Here is a 16,140-nt window from a genome sequence, read left to right as displayed (position 1 = left end):
AGCAGCACAAACTCTGCAGGCAGGGCTGGCACTTCTCATGGCAGCTACAAAATGGCCCCGGTGCTCAAAATGTCACCTGTCTGGAAACCACACGAAGGGACACAGCTCCTTGCACACCAGGCTGGCACCAACAGCTGGTCCTTACCATCCCTGCATCACAGCAGTGGGGCAATGTCAGCTCTGAGTGGTACCTGACACTGGCTGAGTTACCCCCTGTTGTCTCAACATCCTCATCCAGCTGGCTGAGATCTGCAGCTCTGGTGCGGCAGAGAAGGGTCTGACCTGGCACTGGGGGCCCCAGCAGCAAAGCACCACGTCATGGGGCAGGGCATGCATCTGTTCTGCATCACACACAGTGTCTGCAAGGCTCCTCAGCTCCTGGGGGTGGGAGCAAAGCTCTGCTATAATGGATGGGACAAAGATCTGCATGGATTAAGAACAGTGGAAAAAAACACAACCAAAAACCAAAGCAAAATAGAACCCAGCAGAACAACCTGGAAAAACCCAAACAGCCCGACCAGCACCAGCATCCAGCTGCAGGAAGCTCTCCTGGGCTCTGCTCCAGATCAGTTGTTCTGGGTGAGATGGAACGTACCGCACAGCCCACGTGCATCACCAGCCCCGTGCCTGCACTGCTCCCCACACATCCACGTGGAGCTGAGAGCAGCAACAAAGCTGGATACGTGCTCAGCCTGAACCACAGCGTGGGCAGATCCAGGCTCACTTGGAGCCCCATATTTTGTCTTATGGGCAGAAAAATCAACACAGGGCATCCCAACACACCGAGTGGGAGGCAGCAGCACAGCAGTGGGATCCATAAAGGTCTTTGTTCACAAAAAACATGCACAGGAAAAGCCCCTCTCTCTGTCTCTGGAGGAACCACCCGGCCAGACCAGCATCCCAGAGTGTGGCTACCAGCTCTCTAAATCATATCATAATCTCTTAGGCTGGAAGAGACCCCATGAGGTCATCAAGACCAACTGGTCCACTCTGGTGCATGGGGACCAGCCGCCCCTTAGCGTGTGTTTCATCCTGCTCTGAACAACTCAATGGGGGAAAACTTCCCGTTTCAAAGCCCAGACTCTTCCTGGAAACGACTCGGCAAAAAGAGCCCTAAAAAAGCCAAACTCATTCAAGGCGGAAGAGATGAGCGTGGTGTCATCCCCACCACAGGCTGCACAGCTGGGGCACCATGGTGACTTCCACAAGTGACTGAAAAAAGCCCTGAGGGAAGTGATGCTGGATGGGCAGCAGTGACCGACCGCAGCACCCACAGGGACAGAGCCAGCAGTGACACAGCTGGGCTGAGCTACGGGACGTGCTTGAATGGTCATTGCGTGTGCAGTGCTGCTTTGCCTGCGGTGCCATTTGGTGTGTGTAGCTGTTTTGCATGCAGTGCTGGATGTGTGCACTGTTCCCTTTTGTTAGTGGCTGATGCCATGTTCCCATAAGGGGAGGTACAAGCAAAGTGGGTGTGAGTAAGGATAAGCAGTAACCACAAAAGGCAGAGCAGGACCCCCAGTTCCACCTCCCTCCGGTGAGATCAGGACAGGACAAGTGGTGAGAAGATCGTGTAATAAAATAACCTCTTGGGTTTCTCTCTTTAGAAAACGTATCTCACATGGTACAAAATCAGGTAGTTCAAAAATAAATTGAAAGCCAGCAGGACCTCAGACCTTAGGGACATCTTCCCCCCAGTCCACTCCTTTCTCATCAGTGTTCCAAGAGCACACAAGACCTCCAAGACCATCCAGTCCAACTGTTGACCCAGCAGCACCCATACCCACCAAACCACATCCCCAAGGGCCTCATCAGCCCAGCTATACAATGACAGTCCAAACCCAACCTCACACAGCTCAGAACTAAGCCAGGCTCAAGCCCTCAGGGAGGAATGGGTTGCTGGAGGTGTTTCATTGCTGATGGACTGCAGATGCTCCTGGCACACCGCAGGAGCACCCAACACACGGCACAAGGCAGCACTCGGCCACGTTGCCTTTCCAGTTCGTTTTTGAAACATTAATAAATTAATGGAACCATGGTAAAAAAGACACTAACAACCCTAAGAGTCCATTCTGTGATCTCACTACGAGAGAAAGCGCTCCCGCACCTTCTTCTCTATGGAGGTCAGCTTGGTGGCCCGCAGCGCGGCCAGCAGCTCCGTGATGACAGCAGAGTTCTCCTGCTTGCGGTGTGTGAGCACAGCCCGCAGCTTCTCCTGCACCACTGCCTTGGTTTCCACTGCCTGCTTCCTGGGTGAGCTCTCCAGGATCTGCTGCAGGCGCTTCAGCTTCTTCAAGGGGATGTTCTGATATGCCACGAAGTCAATCAGGGCTTGATCACAGTCCTCGTCCTCTGGAGCTGGGGGAGAAAAGCACCCGGTGGTCACAGGTGGATGTGGGGAGAGCAGCATTCTGAACATCAGAACCCTGCAATCCCTGAATCCCGGGATGGTTGGGGTTGGAGGCACCTCTGGTCCCCACTGAGCCCAAAAAGGCCACCCATAGTGGAGCCCAGCCCCACATCCAGGTGGGTTTGGGGATCCCCAAGGAGAAGGTGCCACAAACACCACATGTGGCAGTCAGGAGGTAACTCTGAATAGCTCCTTCATCTCAAAAACACCAAAAATACCTTCCCCTGTGCTCCTCCATGCCCTGAAGTTGGGAGGAAAACCAATGGAACTGCACCCAGTGTGTACACGCGCTGCTTTTCCTAAAGGTTCCTGGTTTCCATGCAGAATTTTACAGCTGGGGACAGGACCGGCCACAGACACAGCCCAGATCAGAGCTTTGGGGCAGACCCCATGACAGCTCATTAAAGAGCTCCCTAAATTCCTTTGGTGTTGGGAAAGAAATACATCACCGTGCATCGGACATGCAAGAGCTCAAGGCCAGCACTATGCTATGCATTATCACAGTGACATGCTGCTCTCTATGCCCATACCTTTCCATGCCCCTATTATTTCCAGGCCAAAATCCATGTCACACTGAGGCTGTGCTGACCTTTACGTTCTTACTCCACTCAATTCACACAAAACAAGGTGTGGGCTGCAATAAAAGCTTCCTTTGTTTGCTGTAGGAAACACAGCAGCTCCTGTGCCACATGGCCAGCACCTGGTTTTAGGCAAAGGCTGCAGCAGCCACTTCGTGTACTGACATCCCCAGCAGCAAAAGCCCCACTGGAAGCACAGCTGGCCCACACCTGGTTGCTGTGCTTGCTTAAAATCTGACCCCAGGCAGGGAGGGAGGGAGAGGGAGCATTTCTTGTACCCTGCAGCCCCAGCACGGATCGCTCTGTGCTGTTCCCATTTGCCTGACCTGGTTCTATGCTTACACCACGATGCTGGCTCTCACCTCGTGGCTCAGCTCTCACCTGGTCTCTGCGTGCTGTTGCTCCCACCCGTCCTGCAGGAGGTGCACAGGGTGTCGTGGTATTGGTTTCCCAGCACGTTGGTCTCCTTCCCCAGCTGTGTGCAGTTCTGGTGCACCTGGCACGGCTCAGTTCTGGAGCTGGAGGAGGAGAAGGAGCCACGAGGGCAGGCACGGCACTGTGTGTTCTCAAACGGGGTACCTGGGGGGGGACATGGGATATTAGACATCATCCCCAACCTGTGTGATGGGTGAGGAGCTGCAGGGGGGTTGGAGCACCCTTAAGTGGGCATCCAGCAGCAGGGCACAACCATGCCACCACCAACACCTTTCCTCAGCAGCCACGGGGCTCTGGACAGAAGGGGGGGATGCTGTCCACTGAAGGTGACCTTGCAGGGCAGCAGAATTGGCTGTGAGCACCAAGGAGCAGCTGCCAAGGAACACTTCGATCTCAGCACGAGTGGAGGCTCCCAGCCAAGTGAAAGTAAAAGTGGCTGAGAATGCAAAGGCTCAGCTCAGCACTGCCCTTCCTGCAGCGCACAGAGCTCTCCCAGCTCCACGCAGAGGACGTTGCTGATAAGCAGCTCAGTGGATATCATGGCAGTATCGCTTCTCCAATGCCCCACGTGGCTCCTCAGACTGACAACTCACTGTCCAGATGAATCAGTGTGTAAGTCAATGGATCTCCCCGCTTGGAGACCCAGCTCACCTCTATGCTGAATCACTTCAATTTGTACCACTCCCAAAGAAAAACTGAGCCACTCAACTCAACATCAGGCATCCCTTGGGGACAACAAACACTGCTCTGAGCCCGCAGCCCTCCCATGACACACACTGAGGGATTCCCAAAGCACGTTCTGAGCACAGAGCAGTTGATGTGGATGCTGCCCGTGCTGCTGTGCTGTGTCACCTGTGCTTTCCTAACAGAGAGCTCGGTGACTCAGCAGAGAACCAGAGGGAAGCACGCGCCTGTTGTATGCTAATAGCATCTTTAGGAAGTACAGAGCCAAGAGCGTTGGGTAACAAAAGGAGCAGATGTGATTCAGGAAAAGATGGAAAAAATAACTCCCTAAAACCAACCGTGACTCAAAGGAGACTCAGACTCACAAACCTCCTCGAGAAAGAACCGCAACGAGACTGACGTCACCATCTTGGAACCTCTCCCAATTATCTATTTCACGTTTCAGATGGAGCCCATCCAAGTTACCCAACAAAGCTCACAAAACCAAGCCCCAGAGCTATGCGTGCTCACCAGCCTTGCCCTTACACCAGCAGCATTCACACCTCCACCCCATTGGCCACCTGCCTGCAAGGACAGCGAGCCAACAGCACCAACAGCACCCACAGCTTGTTGGAACTCGATGACCTTTAAGGTCCCCTCCAACCAAAGCCGTTCTATGGTTCAGCACATGGGAGCCCCCCATTGTAGTGGGCAGCATTGGGCAATGCCACAACTACGCACCCAACTTCACCACTCCGGAGCCCGGCGGACACTCAGAGTGCTGCACACAGAACTCCAGCTCAGCATAGAAGCCCTCCTGGCACTGACACGCTCTGTTGTGGGTGGCGTTGCACTGCTGCACCTCCACCTGCCGCTCCCCGCAGATGACGTTGCAGTAGAGGCACTTCTCCAGGTAGTTCCAGTAGTGCGTGTAGTGCAGGTCGGGGCAGGGTGAGCACAGCGTCGCTCTGTCCCTGGTGCAATGCTGTGCCACGAATGTCCCCGGCGGGCACTGCTGGCAGGTGACCCTCTCCTTGGTCCCGGCGTCTCTCCATTGGTAAGTGGGTGGGGAGCTGCAGCCCAGCTCTGCCAGCAGCAGGAGGAGAGGAGCAAACGCCCGCTGTAGGGAAGCAAATTGCTGTCAGCTCTTATAGGGGGAAGAGCAAAAAGCTCGGCTGCCGCGCTGAGTGGCTGCTCCCATTCATCACTGCTGATGTAAGGAGTGATTCTTCTGCCTGAAGCTCCCTCAATCGCTCTCCCACCTGCTGCTCTCAGTCCCAGCCGTGTGATGAGGCCCCACTGCAGCCCCCTCTGCCCGCACTCACCAGACGGGGGGGGCGGGGGAGGCACAGTTTCCATCCCAGTTCCCCCCCAGCCCCTACACTCGCACTGCCGGCAGCACAGCACGTTCTCCTCCGCTTCGGACGGCGGGAGGTTCTTTCCTAAAGGGAAGGGAGGGAGAGAGAACTTTCCTAAATGCGTAAAGCACGCTCCATAGGAACCCGACATTCCCCCACTCCGGGAGCGGGGCTGAGGACCCCGGAACTTTCTTTCTCCCCCCCCGCCCCCTCCTCAAACCACCACCGACCCCCGGACGGTGTTGACCCACCTTGGTTGTCCGTCTCGCTGTCGGATCGAGGCAGAGCAGCATCGCCGCGGGGCTGCGAAGAGCGGCGGTGTCGGTGGGGGCTCCGGGGGGCGGCGGATCCTCGCAGCGGTTCCGGGGTGCGGCGGCAGCGCCCGCTCAGCTTTAAAGAGACGCAAAAAAAGGAGTGAGGCTGCTGCCGTGAGCTCCGCTCCCCCGCACACCACCGGGGGTGGAGGGGCAGGGCAGGGTCTCCCGGATGTTCTCTGTTGTCCCCGTCCCGGTCTCAACGCTACACTGCAGCCCCTTTATAGCCCTAATAGGGAAAGACCCCTCTTGCGCAACGACCCCCCGCCCCGCTGTCCGGCCGCAGCCCTACACCCTCCCCCGGCCCCGCTCCGCTGCAGCGCGGGGCAGTTACCTGCCCTCACTCGGTTCAGCGGCAGGTAGAAGCTGCTCATTATATAAGGATATGTGAGTGCAGGGGAACGGCAGGGAATTCCCCGGGGGATGGCCTCGCTTTTAGTGCTCACAGCTTCCCCAGAACAGCCCCCAAACGCTCCCGGTCCCGTAGCCCCCGAGGGTTATTCGTGCCGCGCTCTGTAACGGGACTCACAGCCCCCAAGTGACCACGGCGGCACCGACATGGCTGGATGCACAGCCGCAGTCAGGCTCATATGGATGGACGGAGGGACACACAACGAGGCTCACCGTGTTCCGGCAGCGCATCCCCGCAGAGGCTCAAAGCTTCACCCTTCTCCTTTCCGAGCGCTGCAGCTCCGGCCCCGCTCCAGCTGTGACGCCCCGCAGCTCGGTGGGTGCAGCACCCAACAGCTTCACACAGCAGATGTTCTGCTGGCAATCCCGGCCACGAGAATGACTGCAAACCGAGCGCAGCTGCAGCGCTGCTCAGCAGAGCCGCCCAGGAGCGCATTCAGCAGCGCTGCTGTTGTTGCTTAAGTGCAACGGGAGTATTTTGTCCTGCCCTACTCGGGCTCCCTCTGAAGCCGAGTCCAAGGACACCTCCACGATGTGCTCACAGTTCTAGCAGCAAAGACGAGCCCTGAAGAGCTCGTGGTCTTCATTTAAGGCAAGGACAGAGGGGAGGAGAAGGGGTGAGGCATTCCCTTCCCTTGGGATACACGCAGGAGCCCCATCCCGAGCTCAGCTCGACCTTACAGACATCCCCATGGGGTCAGTGCTGCAGGGCAGGGAGGGACAGAACAGCTGCAAGGGACTGAGAGCAGCTGGGGGGGAAAGGTGAGCCCAGTATTCGGGCATTCAGCTTTCCAACCAATTGAGGTGAATACAACACCTTACGATCCCATCCCAGCACAGAGAGCACCCACCTGGGAAATACACCCACCTCCCCAGCGCCTTCTGCAGGGCTAACACCCTTTGTTGGCTTCGTGCACAGAGGGCAGCACCTCTCAACACCCAGAGTTCACAAATACATTTGTACACAGACACTGTGCACAGCAATGTGTGCTGCATCCGGATCAGGTGCGTGCATGGGGAGTGAGGGCACAGACTCGTACCCCATAGCAGCCCCTGCCCCAACCCAGCAGCCTCACAGGAGGGAGCAGTGTTGGATACCCACAGAGGCTCTCCAAAGAGATACTGAGCAGCAGCCAAACACGTATCATAAACACTGCGCTCCCAAAAACAACTGTGAAGCTGAAGGTGAGTCACAGTGCAGGGGGTCAGAGGATGTGGAAGTTCCGCTCAGCCAAATGAGTTTGCAAATTATTACAGAGAATTACCCACACTGAGCACTCACCTTCTGCAACACTGGGATTAATGCTTGGCAGAGTAACATTGAACTACCCCAACTCACCACTGGGTCACCGCATCCACGCTCCTTTTCGGGTGGTGAATCTCACTGGATCCATTCCTAATGATCTTCCAAGGGCTGAACGATTCCAGAAGTCCTCAAACCAAACCACTACTTCACCACCCAAGAAAAGCAGCACATCCTGGTTTCCCACAGGACCCCAAGGCTCCTTCCAGCACCACCAGTCCCACCCAAGAGCCACATCCTTGTGGGTGGGACGCAGAGCAGTGAGTGAGCGGCGCATGCTGAGTGCCAGGGCCAGGACATGCAGCGTGCCAAGGAGCTGCGGTCTGTGCAGAGCCCCTGTGCTGACACATCCTGACTTTTCCAAGAAGCTGCAAGAGAAATCAGATCATCTTGACTGTTGCAAACCCATGAGCTGTTGCTGTGATGAAGGGTCACACCGCAGCATCTGGAAAGCGATGGTTACTCAGAGGAGGCTGAAGGGCGGTTTGTTCCACTCCAATCCTCAACGTTCTGCGGTTGGGGAATAAATCCCCATCTGAGTGCCCTGTGAATGCCTTTGCCACGCTACCAGCAGCTGCACACATGGATGGAGGAGCCCACATGACACTGAACCATGCCCTGATGGAGCACCAGGGAGCCCCTGTGCTCTGCTGGGGATGCCATGGATGCAGGAAGTGCCTGGTCACATCACACCACCCTGCAGCACCACCAGGGCTTTCTGCTCTGCCTTTAGAACAAAACCAGCTCAGATTAATGCTCATAACCAGGGAAATGCCACGTCAGGAGGACTGAAATGGCTCCTCCAGGCAATTTCTTTCTGCCATGCGGACAAAAGCCAGTAAATTAAAGCACCTCCAATCACCCTTTTTCCATCTTTTCCCTTACTCGACCAGTGAACCTCCAAGGATGGGCTCAATGCTGCTGAAGGCAGCACTTTCACTCACCCCTGACCTCCTAAGCAGATGCTTCAGGGAACGAACACAGCACTGCAACCCCAGGGGGTTGGTTCCACTTTCCCATCATCTCACACTTTCGAGAGCTTCAGGGCGGCCAGAAGTGTTGCAAAATGAGGTGTGTGGTTACCATTCAGATACAAGGCTGTAAAGCAGAGAAACCCCTTGCTGCCAGAAGTCACTTATCAGTGCCAAAAGTCATCACTTCACCTCTTTCCTGATAGGGTTGCTTTGTTTGGTCTCTTCTGAATTGTTCTGAGTATATGGGGAGAAATATTCCAATGACACACAGCAGAACCGAAGACAGCTCTACAGCCACAGCACAGTGCAGAAGCAATGAGCTGCACACTGAGTTGCCCCCTTTGTGATGTTTAACTCCCATGTCACTTTGCTTCCCCAAACCCAACAGGAGTGTCCATTATTGGCTTTCCTTTCCAGGAACAGTCAGTTCCTCTCACCAGATTTATCAACGTGAATATTTGAGAAACATCCTTATTTTCACTTTCTGCACTTCCTAAGCTGTGTCCTCCCTTCCCATTCTTGTAAACCCAGCTCATTCCAAGATGACCAAAGCTTGTTCTCATTTCTTGGGGACACATCCTGAAGCAGTCCCTGGTGCTGCTGCCCTGCAGTGCTGGAGGCAGCCCCATGCTGGGGACCCATAGGCAGGGCCACAAGAAAGCAGCAACAAATCCAGGCTGACTCCAACCCAATTCCACCTACAAACAGCAGATCCATTGCTGGGGGCACAAGTGCAGCTCTCTCAGTCCTTTAATCTCAGGCACAAGCAGTAAATCTTCACCAAGATTGCTCAAAAGCAAGGGAAGGGACACAGGACTCTTTGGAAGCACTGCAGTTTTAACACAGTCCCTCTGCCCCATCTCAGTATCTCATTGAAGCACTCCTGGATAGAAGCAGTCTCCAAAACCAAACCAACCCCTGGTGGTGTGGAAAAGTGAACTGGAAATCTATTCTGGCTGTGGAAAGAAAGAGAATGAAAACCGCGCCACATTCTGATCCAGCGCTTCACCAGTGATCACTGCTCACTCTCCCGTGCTGTGGTTTCCCTCCAGTGGCACCAGCAGCAAGCTGCAGCTCTCCCAGAGATCTTTGTAGAGCACACAGGAACTGAACCATCACCAAATCGCTTCTCACTGCGCCCAGCTTCACTCAGCTCCAACTTCTTCTGAAGTTCTTCTGAAGGAGCTTCAACTCCTGCTCCCCAAACTGAGAATCCAGAATGGGGACGATCCAGCTGAGCAGGTTGGGTTGTTCTCCTTTGAGATGAAACCAGACAGCCCTAAAAGCTGCAGAGCAACACATCAGTGCTGGGTGCTCTGCTCTGCCACCAGTGTTGGGTTTACTCCCATAATACAGCAGCTATTGATATACTTGCTACAGACAGAGTCCTTTGTAAGGACAAGAATTGAACATTAGTGCCTTCTTGACGCCATCCCTCCAAATCTTCTCTTCCTTTTTACAATACATCTAAAAACGAATATAGAAATCCCGTGGGTTAACAGAGAAAAAAAGAAAATCTTCTAGAAAACTCTGAAAACAAACATGAGTGTCAAGGTCCCCATGGCAGCCTCAAAGCCAAGAATGGCAGAAATGAGCAGATTATAAATGCTCAAATGTCAGAGGTCCCCCAGCACAGAGCTCGCCATGTACTCCTAGCAGGGCTGCTGGAACTCCAGCTCTTGTTTCTATATCTGGTTTAAAAAGCAATGACATTAAAGTAAGCCCAACCAATGCATAAAAAATGTTTTTATTTCTGGTTCAGTTAAGAGAAGGGACTGATGACTTAAAACTGATTTTAGTTTACCCCTTCTTCGCACTACTTACAGAGAGTGGAAGCATTGAGGAGGTTTGGTTTTTTTTACCCATTCCACTTCATTTATGTTAAAGACTGAAATCAATTTGGTCCATTTTCTTCTTGGAAGACAACCATCAAATAACACTGACACAACAGGAATGCCAGTGCTAGGCTGAACATAAAGCCTCCTTAGAAGCATGTTTCCAAACATCCCAGCACTGTGGGAGACATTGTGCTGCAGGGTGCACAGCAGGCACTGGGCAGCATCTCTGCTCACTGTCCAAACACTTGATTTTGTTTGAAGAGAAGCCCAGCTTTCAGTATCTTCTGCTATTTTAGACAGCAGCTGCTGATTGATAAACACCAGCAGAACACCAACTGTTCCTTCCAAGAACACTGATGGGGTTCGTAGGGCTGTGCCTGGCCTGTTAACACAGCCAGCTCCATTCCAACATAGTACTGTTGTAGGGTTTCTCCAGGAGTGGATGTTACCTGAAGGGCCAAAGCAACAACAGCCTCCTCCAGGACACACAATCAGGTCTAAGTCAATGTAAAACTCACAGGCTAAAGTAAGTAAGAGATTCACCACCTCTGTCCCAGCAGAGGACGATGCTTTGTCTTCTGCCAGCAGCGCACACCTGACCCTTCAGACTCTGTTTGCAGGAAAAAAAGTGACAGCATGTGCACCAGAGTCAATGATGGAAGATGTTCAGAAGGAACCCTCCTCCTGCTTCCACCCAGCTCAGGGTCAGAGCACAGGAGCCTATTTCTGCTGACACGAAGCACTTGTCCTTTCTGGCAGTGAGACCATTACCAGAAATAAGCTCGAACCAAGCGCTTCTTCTTCACATCACAGCAGCATTCCGGGCACTTCTTCATCTATAAAAAACAAATGAAGAAAACATATAGATTATATATTAACTTTCTCTTCCAAGTTTGCAATGGTCTGATATGAAATATAACCAATGCTTGTCATTGCACTGCTCCTAAGATACCATGCCTACTATTTTTTGATGCGGAGTTACCACGCAGTCACTGCTTTAATCACCAGCAATGCACAGAAGAAAACACAAAGGCTGCTGGGTGAAGGAGCAACAAGTTTTAGAGCAGTTGTCTCAGAATGACAGCTGTGGTACAGCTGGAAGGGTAAGGAACGAGGAAACAATATGATACAAGAACTTGCAGGAGCTGTTGTGAAGTACAGAAGTGCTTGTTGGCAAAGTGCTGTAAAGTCACTGAGGAGTTCCATGAACTTCCTCTGGCACAGACGAGAAGGAAGTGGGCACAGCAGGAGATCAGTGACACATGGCCAGGGCCAAGATTCCTCTAGAGGAACAGAGTACATTTATTTCTTTATCCAGGTATCCAGCAGAGGATGGCACATGATGCACCTGTTTCTCAACCCAGGTTTCAGCGTGCTTCTCATCTCACCTTACATTTAGAAAACCCTTGCCTATAACCTCCCCTCATATGAAGGTTTGCTGTTCTAACACAAAGCATGGACTTGTAAAGTAGGTTAGGGCACTGTAATTTGATTCCAGAAACACAAAACACTGTTAATGGAGGGGGAGAAGAAACTCATTTTACGTCCCTGTAGACTCTGCTTTGTCAAATAACCCCCAAAGTTTTAAGTGCATTGTATAACTGTGAAACTCTTATTCTCCCATAGCACACCTAAATATCACAAAGGAGAACAGCTTCCAGTTTCTCTGGAATACCTACAAGAGCATGAATGAACAAGGCATTTAAACACTGCAAAGCAGCATTTGAAGGAAGCTGAGAGGAGTTCTGTCTTCAGTCACACTGCAGAACGTGGAAAATAAAGATGACAAAGGAAACATTGAAGTTGTAAACTTGAACATGAGGGTTGGGGTTTCCTCTCTGTAAACAGAAGAATTTGTTCCAATGGTTCTCCTGAAAAGCACAGAATTCCCTATCAGCGTCAGGAAAAAGTGAAACTAATAAACAAGATAACCTTTAAGAACTGCTCCCAACATGTTTTGCAGCAAGTGAAGATGCACAATGGGCATTTTAAGGGCACATCATCCTCAGATTTGCAGTTAGGACACTGGTATCTTCCTAGAGTGCAGAGGGGGAGAGAGGAAGAGAGAAAGGAAATTACTAAATTCCATTAACTTGTGAAACTCTCATGCACACACAATTCCACCAGTGCAATCTAGAAACCAGTGACCATGAGTTCTATGAAATTCTTTTATCTTAACAATGCAATACAGGGCCCTGAATTACTTCTCATATGACCTCGACTCCATCTCTTGGTGCTTCAAATTCCCATTTAGAAAGAGAATTTACATCCTTGCTTTACAAGGAAGTTGTTGAGGAAAATCTGTAAATTCTCAGGAAACCATTACATGACTGTGATAAAGATGATGAAGTACTTTGATGGAACAGATGCAGATGACAGTCCAAATTCTGCTCTGCAATCCATACCACATATTATTGCATCTGTGCAAATGCAGATAGGAAACAATCATAATTTAACAGCTCATCAGCACAATTCTCAGTTCTCTATTTCTGTTCATTCCTGCAAATAACAGAAGCACACCTAAAAATCTCACCTATACCTACCAAACTCTGGATCCAACTCTAGTGGTAAGCTGGGAATGACTCCGGGAGCTGTGGGTGCTCTCACACTACTAATTCCTTCAGATACTTCAGTCTTTGGTAATTCAAGCTTGCACTTCTGGCTGAGGTACGAGGAGGAAGTTTCTCCCTCATTTTTTTCTGGAACTTCACTCTTAGGAGCATCTCCATCTGACCATAAAAACAACAGCACACGATACAGCATCATGCAAAACACAATTAGCAGTAAGGTCGATAAGTTCCCATTGTACAAGAACAAAAGACTTTGAGTAACTTTTCTTTTAAACACCTGAAGTTTCTGGTACTTAACACACAACATTATTACTGAAAGAGACTCTTTATGTCGAAACAATTCCATGGTAAATGAGTCTTAGACATTGAGGATCTTGATTTACACTTGCCCCTCATAGATGCAAAAAATTCTGTCTTCAGTCATAACCCATTTCACAGTTTAAAAGATGGCCCTATAGCAGATGTTCTCGTTTCCTTGTGCTTCCCCATCTCCAACTGCCTTCTAGCTTATGCTTGTTTTGTTTTTATACATAACTTGGATGTGGCCAATTGCTTTGATCTTCCTTTACATATCAATACATACGAGAGCCAAAGCTGTTGGACACTTCTCATCCTAACACTCAGTAGGAGCCTAAGCTTCAGAATAACGTTCATCCTCACCTTGTTTAGGGCTGTTTTCTCTCTTAGTGAACCATCTCTCCAGTGTCACAGTGCTGTTCTCATTCTGCACCTGCTGCTGTTTCTGTTCATCACCACCAACTGTTCCAGTCAGATCTTTACACAGCTGCCTGAACTGCTCTTTGTGATGAGGGCGCACAAACATGTTAAACCCTGCCCAAGAGAAAACACAGTGAAATGTCTAGGGAAATAAATGGCTGAGTATGGAGGAATGGCTATTTTGGAGGGAAGTAATTCTTTGGAAGATGAACAAAAACATCCCTGTTCTTCAGAGTACCCTCAGGTTTGTGAAGCGAACAGCCTTTTTGTTGGCTTTTATAATTACCAAGTTTTCCTTGCTAGGAGACAGACAAGTATTCAATACTGAAATGGTTTTTAAAATAAACCTTACTTTGCAGGAGATGAAAATCTTCCGGCCTCTCAGTAGTGAGGGCTGCTATCACTGGTATCATAGCATCGTAGTCATCTGTCCTCTTGTAAGCCAACAGTGCTTCATGGAAGCGGCTGTAAGCGCTTTCCTTCAATGCCTTTTTCACATCCTTGAGGTAGGTCGTCCTGAGGACCTGGTGGTGATCTCTCCTTGAGCCTGATACATTTTTAATGTCTTTGCTCGTAGCTTGACCGGTGTTATCCCCTGAGGGACAAAGAACACAGATGAGCAGCGCTCTGTACTCATGTCTCCTCATCCAGAGAGGGGTTCCTGCACTGCTTCAAAACTGCTGCCACTTGCACAGTCACACGCTCTGCTCAGACACGACTTTGGTGCTCCTGGCAACATCAACCAAGCAAATGAATTTTTGGGAACCTCGTTAGCATCTTTGGGAGTTCCTTTAAAAGTCTCTGCAATGGAGCAATGTGTCGGAAGGTCACTGGGGGAACAGGGAATAGGTAACACAGAAGAGACTGTGCACGAGGTCAGCAGTGGATTGGGTTTTGTGCTGTCATTAAAAGGAGCACAAGCATTATAAATGGATGGCTTACCCAATTACACTGGCCTGATATGCAGGCAAGTAAATCTGACTGCAGTTTTAAAGATGATATTTCTTTTTCTAATACTAGAAGGAGAAGAGGTGTCCTTTTTCACCCCCAACAGGAAAGCAAGAAGCCAAAAAGAGACTAACCCACCCAAAATAATATAACAGATGGTGCAGTGAAGGAGTAACAGAGAAGACAGGTGTAGCTACGAACACCTTGCTCAACTCTGAGTGGACTTCTCTTCAAAACATCAGGATTTGTTTTTGTTTCTGACAGGTTTGAGAGGAAAACTGTATGCTTTGCATATTAGAGGTATGTAAATGTAGGTAAAACATATAATGGCTGATTTAAATTAGCCAACCACATGTTTTGCTATTTAAATCTTCATCCTTCAGAGCAGATAATGAGCTTCTAAAAGAGGGACTTGCATCAACTTCTGGAAAGGGGAAAAGGATGGGTGTGAATTTTCTCTTTGGTAGCTTCTCACAGGAGCAGACCCTACCCAGGGAACGAGTCACAGAAATACTACATACGTTTAATCCTGTTATTTTCTTAATTGCTTTTAGCAGAAACAAAGTTCTGTGCAGATCAATCTCACAGATCTCAGGAAAAACAAAAAAAAAATAAGTTACCAAAAATTATTTCATGCCGGAGTTCTTAAAATCCAAAATAAAACCAGGAAACTCAACAAAAGAAGGAACGTGGCCTCACAGACGAAAAGCTTTCAAAGCCTTCCAGGAATCGCTTGCTTTTGATTTATTTTTTGTATTTTAAAAGGAAAGGATTAGTCTGGCTGTTCTTTTCTCTCTCTTAAGAAAGACATCTAAGCTGCCCAACTATCCTACTCATTTCCTTGTAAGAAATACAGAAAATTCCCAGCTGTTCTCAGGAAGATCAGTAATCAAAACAGAACGAAGCCTTTGACTTCAAGGGTAAATATTAGACAGTAAGAGATTAGAAGGACGCAGGTAGAGATTACATGTGATTGTGAGAATATATTTACTGGTCTCCGTTTCTGCAGAAAACAGACTGTCCACACTAGGACTGCATGCATTCCTGATAAAAAACAGGAACTGCATTTTGCTTTATACCTAAAATTCACACTGACCTCATCTACAATTACATTCCCCAAACATCTCCCGCGCACAAACCCTGGGCAAACAGGAAACGCAGCAGTCTTGTCAACTCCTCCTCTCCCTCACTGAGACGCACAGGTCAACACTTAGTGCAACCTTCTGTCTTCAGTCGGTTCCTTTCGTATCCACCTTGATATAAGTCACTGACTTGTTTGTTCTGTACAATCCTTGCTGAAAATTCACAGTTACCATCACTCCTACCTACAGACAGTGAGCTGGTGCTGGTCCATTGTGCTGGGTGAAAACAGGGAACGCTGGTTCCCTATTCACAAAGACAAAACACAACACACAATACCTCAGGACTGCGATTTTACTTAACACAAAGCGTACCTGCTCTTGTCTGTCTTGCTGTCAAGTGAAACCCTCCCTGGTTCAAGTGGAGCCCAGGATTCAGCTGAACCCGTGAGTGCTCTGAGAACGTTGTTTTCTGCTGACTCTCTTTTGCTTCTGTTAAAGCAAACCAGTTTGTTAGCAGTGAACTTAATGAAGAACAAAAA

The 16,140-nt window shown here is 50.1% G+C and overlaps 2 protein-coding genes across 6 annotated transcripts in view; both read right to left on the bottom strand.

The window, feature by feature from the left end:
• Positions 1–1,558: 1,558 nt before the first annotated feature.
• Positions 1,559–5,980, bottom strand: TNFRSF6B (TNF receptor superfamily member 6b). 3 transcript variants are annotated; one of them, XM_015881975.2, is made up of 5 exons: positions 5,696–5,980; positions 5,412–5,528; positions 4,828–5,206; positions 3,370–3,567; positions 1,559–2,352 (listed from the first exon to the last, which is right to left on the bottom strand). In XM_015881975.2, the coding sequence occupies exons 1-5, from the start codon at positions 5,735–5,737 to the stop codon at positions 2,084–2,086; spliced, it is 1,005 nt and encodes a 334-aa protein (XP_015737461.1). In that variant the 5' UTR covers positions 5,738–5,980; the 3' UTR covers positions 1,559–2,083. The 3 variants fall into 3 exon arrangements, with proteins under 3 accessions (XP_015737461.1, XP_015737460.1, XP_015737462.1); XM_015881974.2 differs by having other exon boundaries at positions 1,559–2,358; positions 5,696–5,978; XM_015881976.2 differs by lacking the exon at positions 5,412–5,528 and having other exon boundaries at positions 1,559–2,358; positions 5,696–5,978.
• Positions 5,981–10,172: 4,192 nt separating this feature from the next.
• The window catches only part of RTEL1 (regulator of telomere elongation helicase 1), a 31,223-nt gene continuing 25,255 nt past the window's right edge, over positions 10,173–16,140 (bottom strand). Inside the window, exons 31-36 of one of the 3 annotated variants that reach the window (XR_001559160.2) lie at positions 15,974–16,090; positions 13,924–14,166; positions 13,515–13,685; positions 12,828–13,013; positions 11,964–12,155; positions 10,173–11,120 (exon numbers count right to left, since the gene is read on the bottom strand). Coding sequence is in view for 2 of the 3 variants with exons in the window: in XM_015881901.2 (XP_015737387.1) it covers positions 11,052–11,120; positions 12,217–12,320; positions 12,828–13,013; positions 13,515–13,685; positions 13,924–14,166; positions 15,974–16,090 (890 nt within the window). In the remaining variant the exon portion in view is untranslated. Of the gene's footprint in view, positions 11,121–11,963; positions 12,156–12,216; positions 12,321–12,827; positions 13,014–13,514; positions 13,686–13,923; positions 14,167–15,973; positions 16,091–16,140 lie in introns of all 3 variants that reach the window. The other 2 variants (XM_015881901.2, XM_015881903.2) reach the window with 2 other exon arrangements.

This window comes from Coturnix japonica, chromosome 20 (assembly GCF_001577835.2).
Source record: "Coturnix japonica isolate 7356 chromosome 20, Coturnix japonica 2.1, whole genome shotgun sequence".
NCBI classification, from domain to species: domain Eukaryota; kingdom Metazoa; phylum Chordata; class Aves; order Galliformes; family Phasianidae; genus Coturnix; species Coturnix japonica.
The sequence above is the reverse complement of the archived record's forward strand: the minus strand, read 5'-3'. Positions and strand labels throughout refer to the sequence as shown.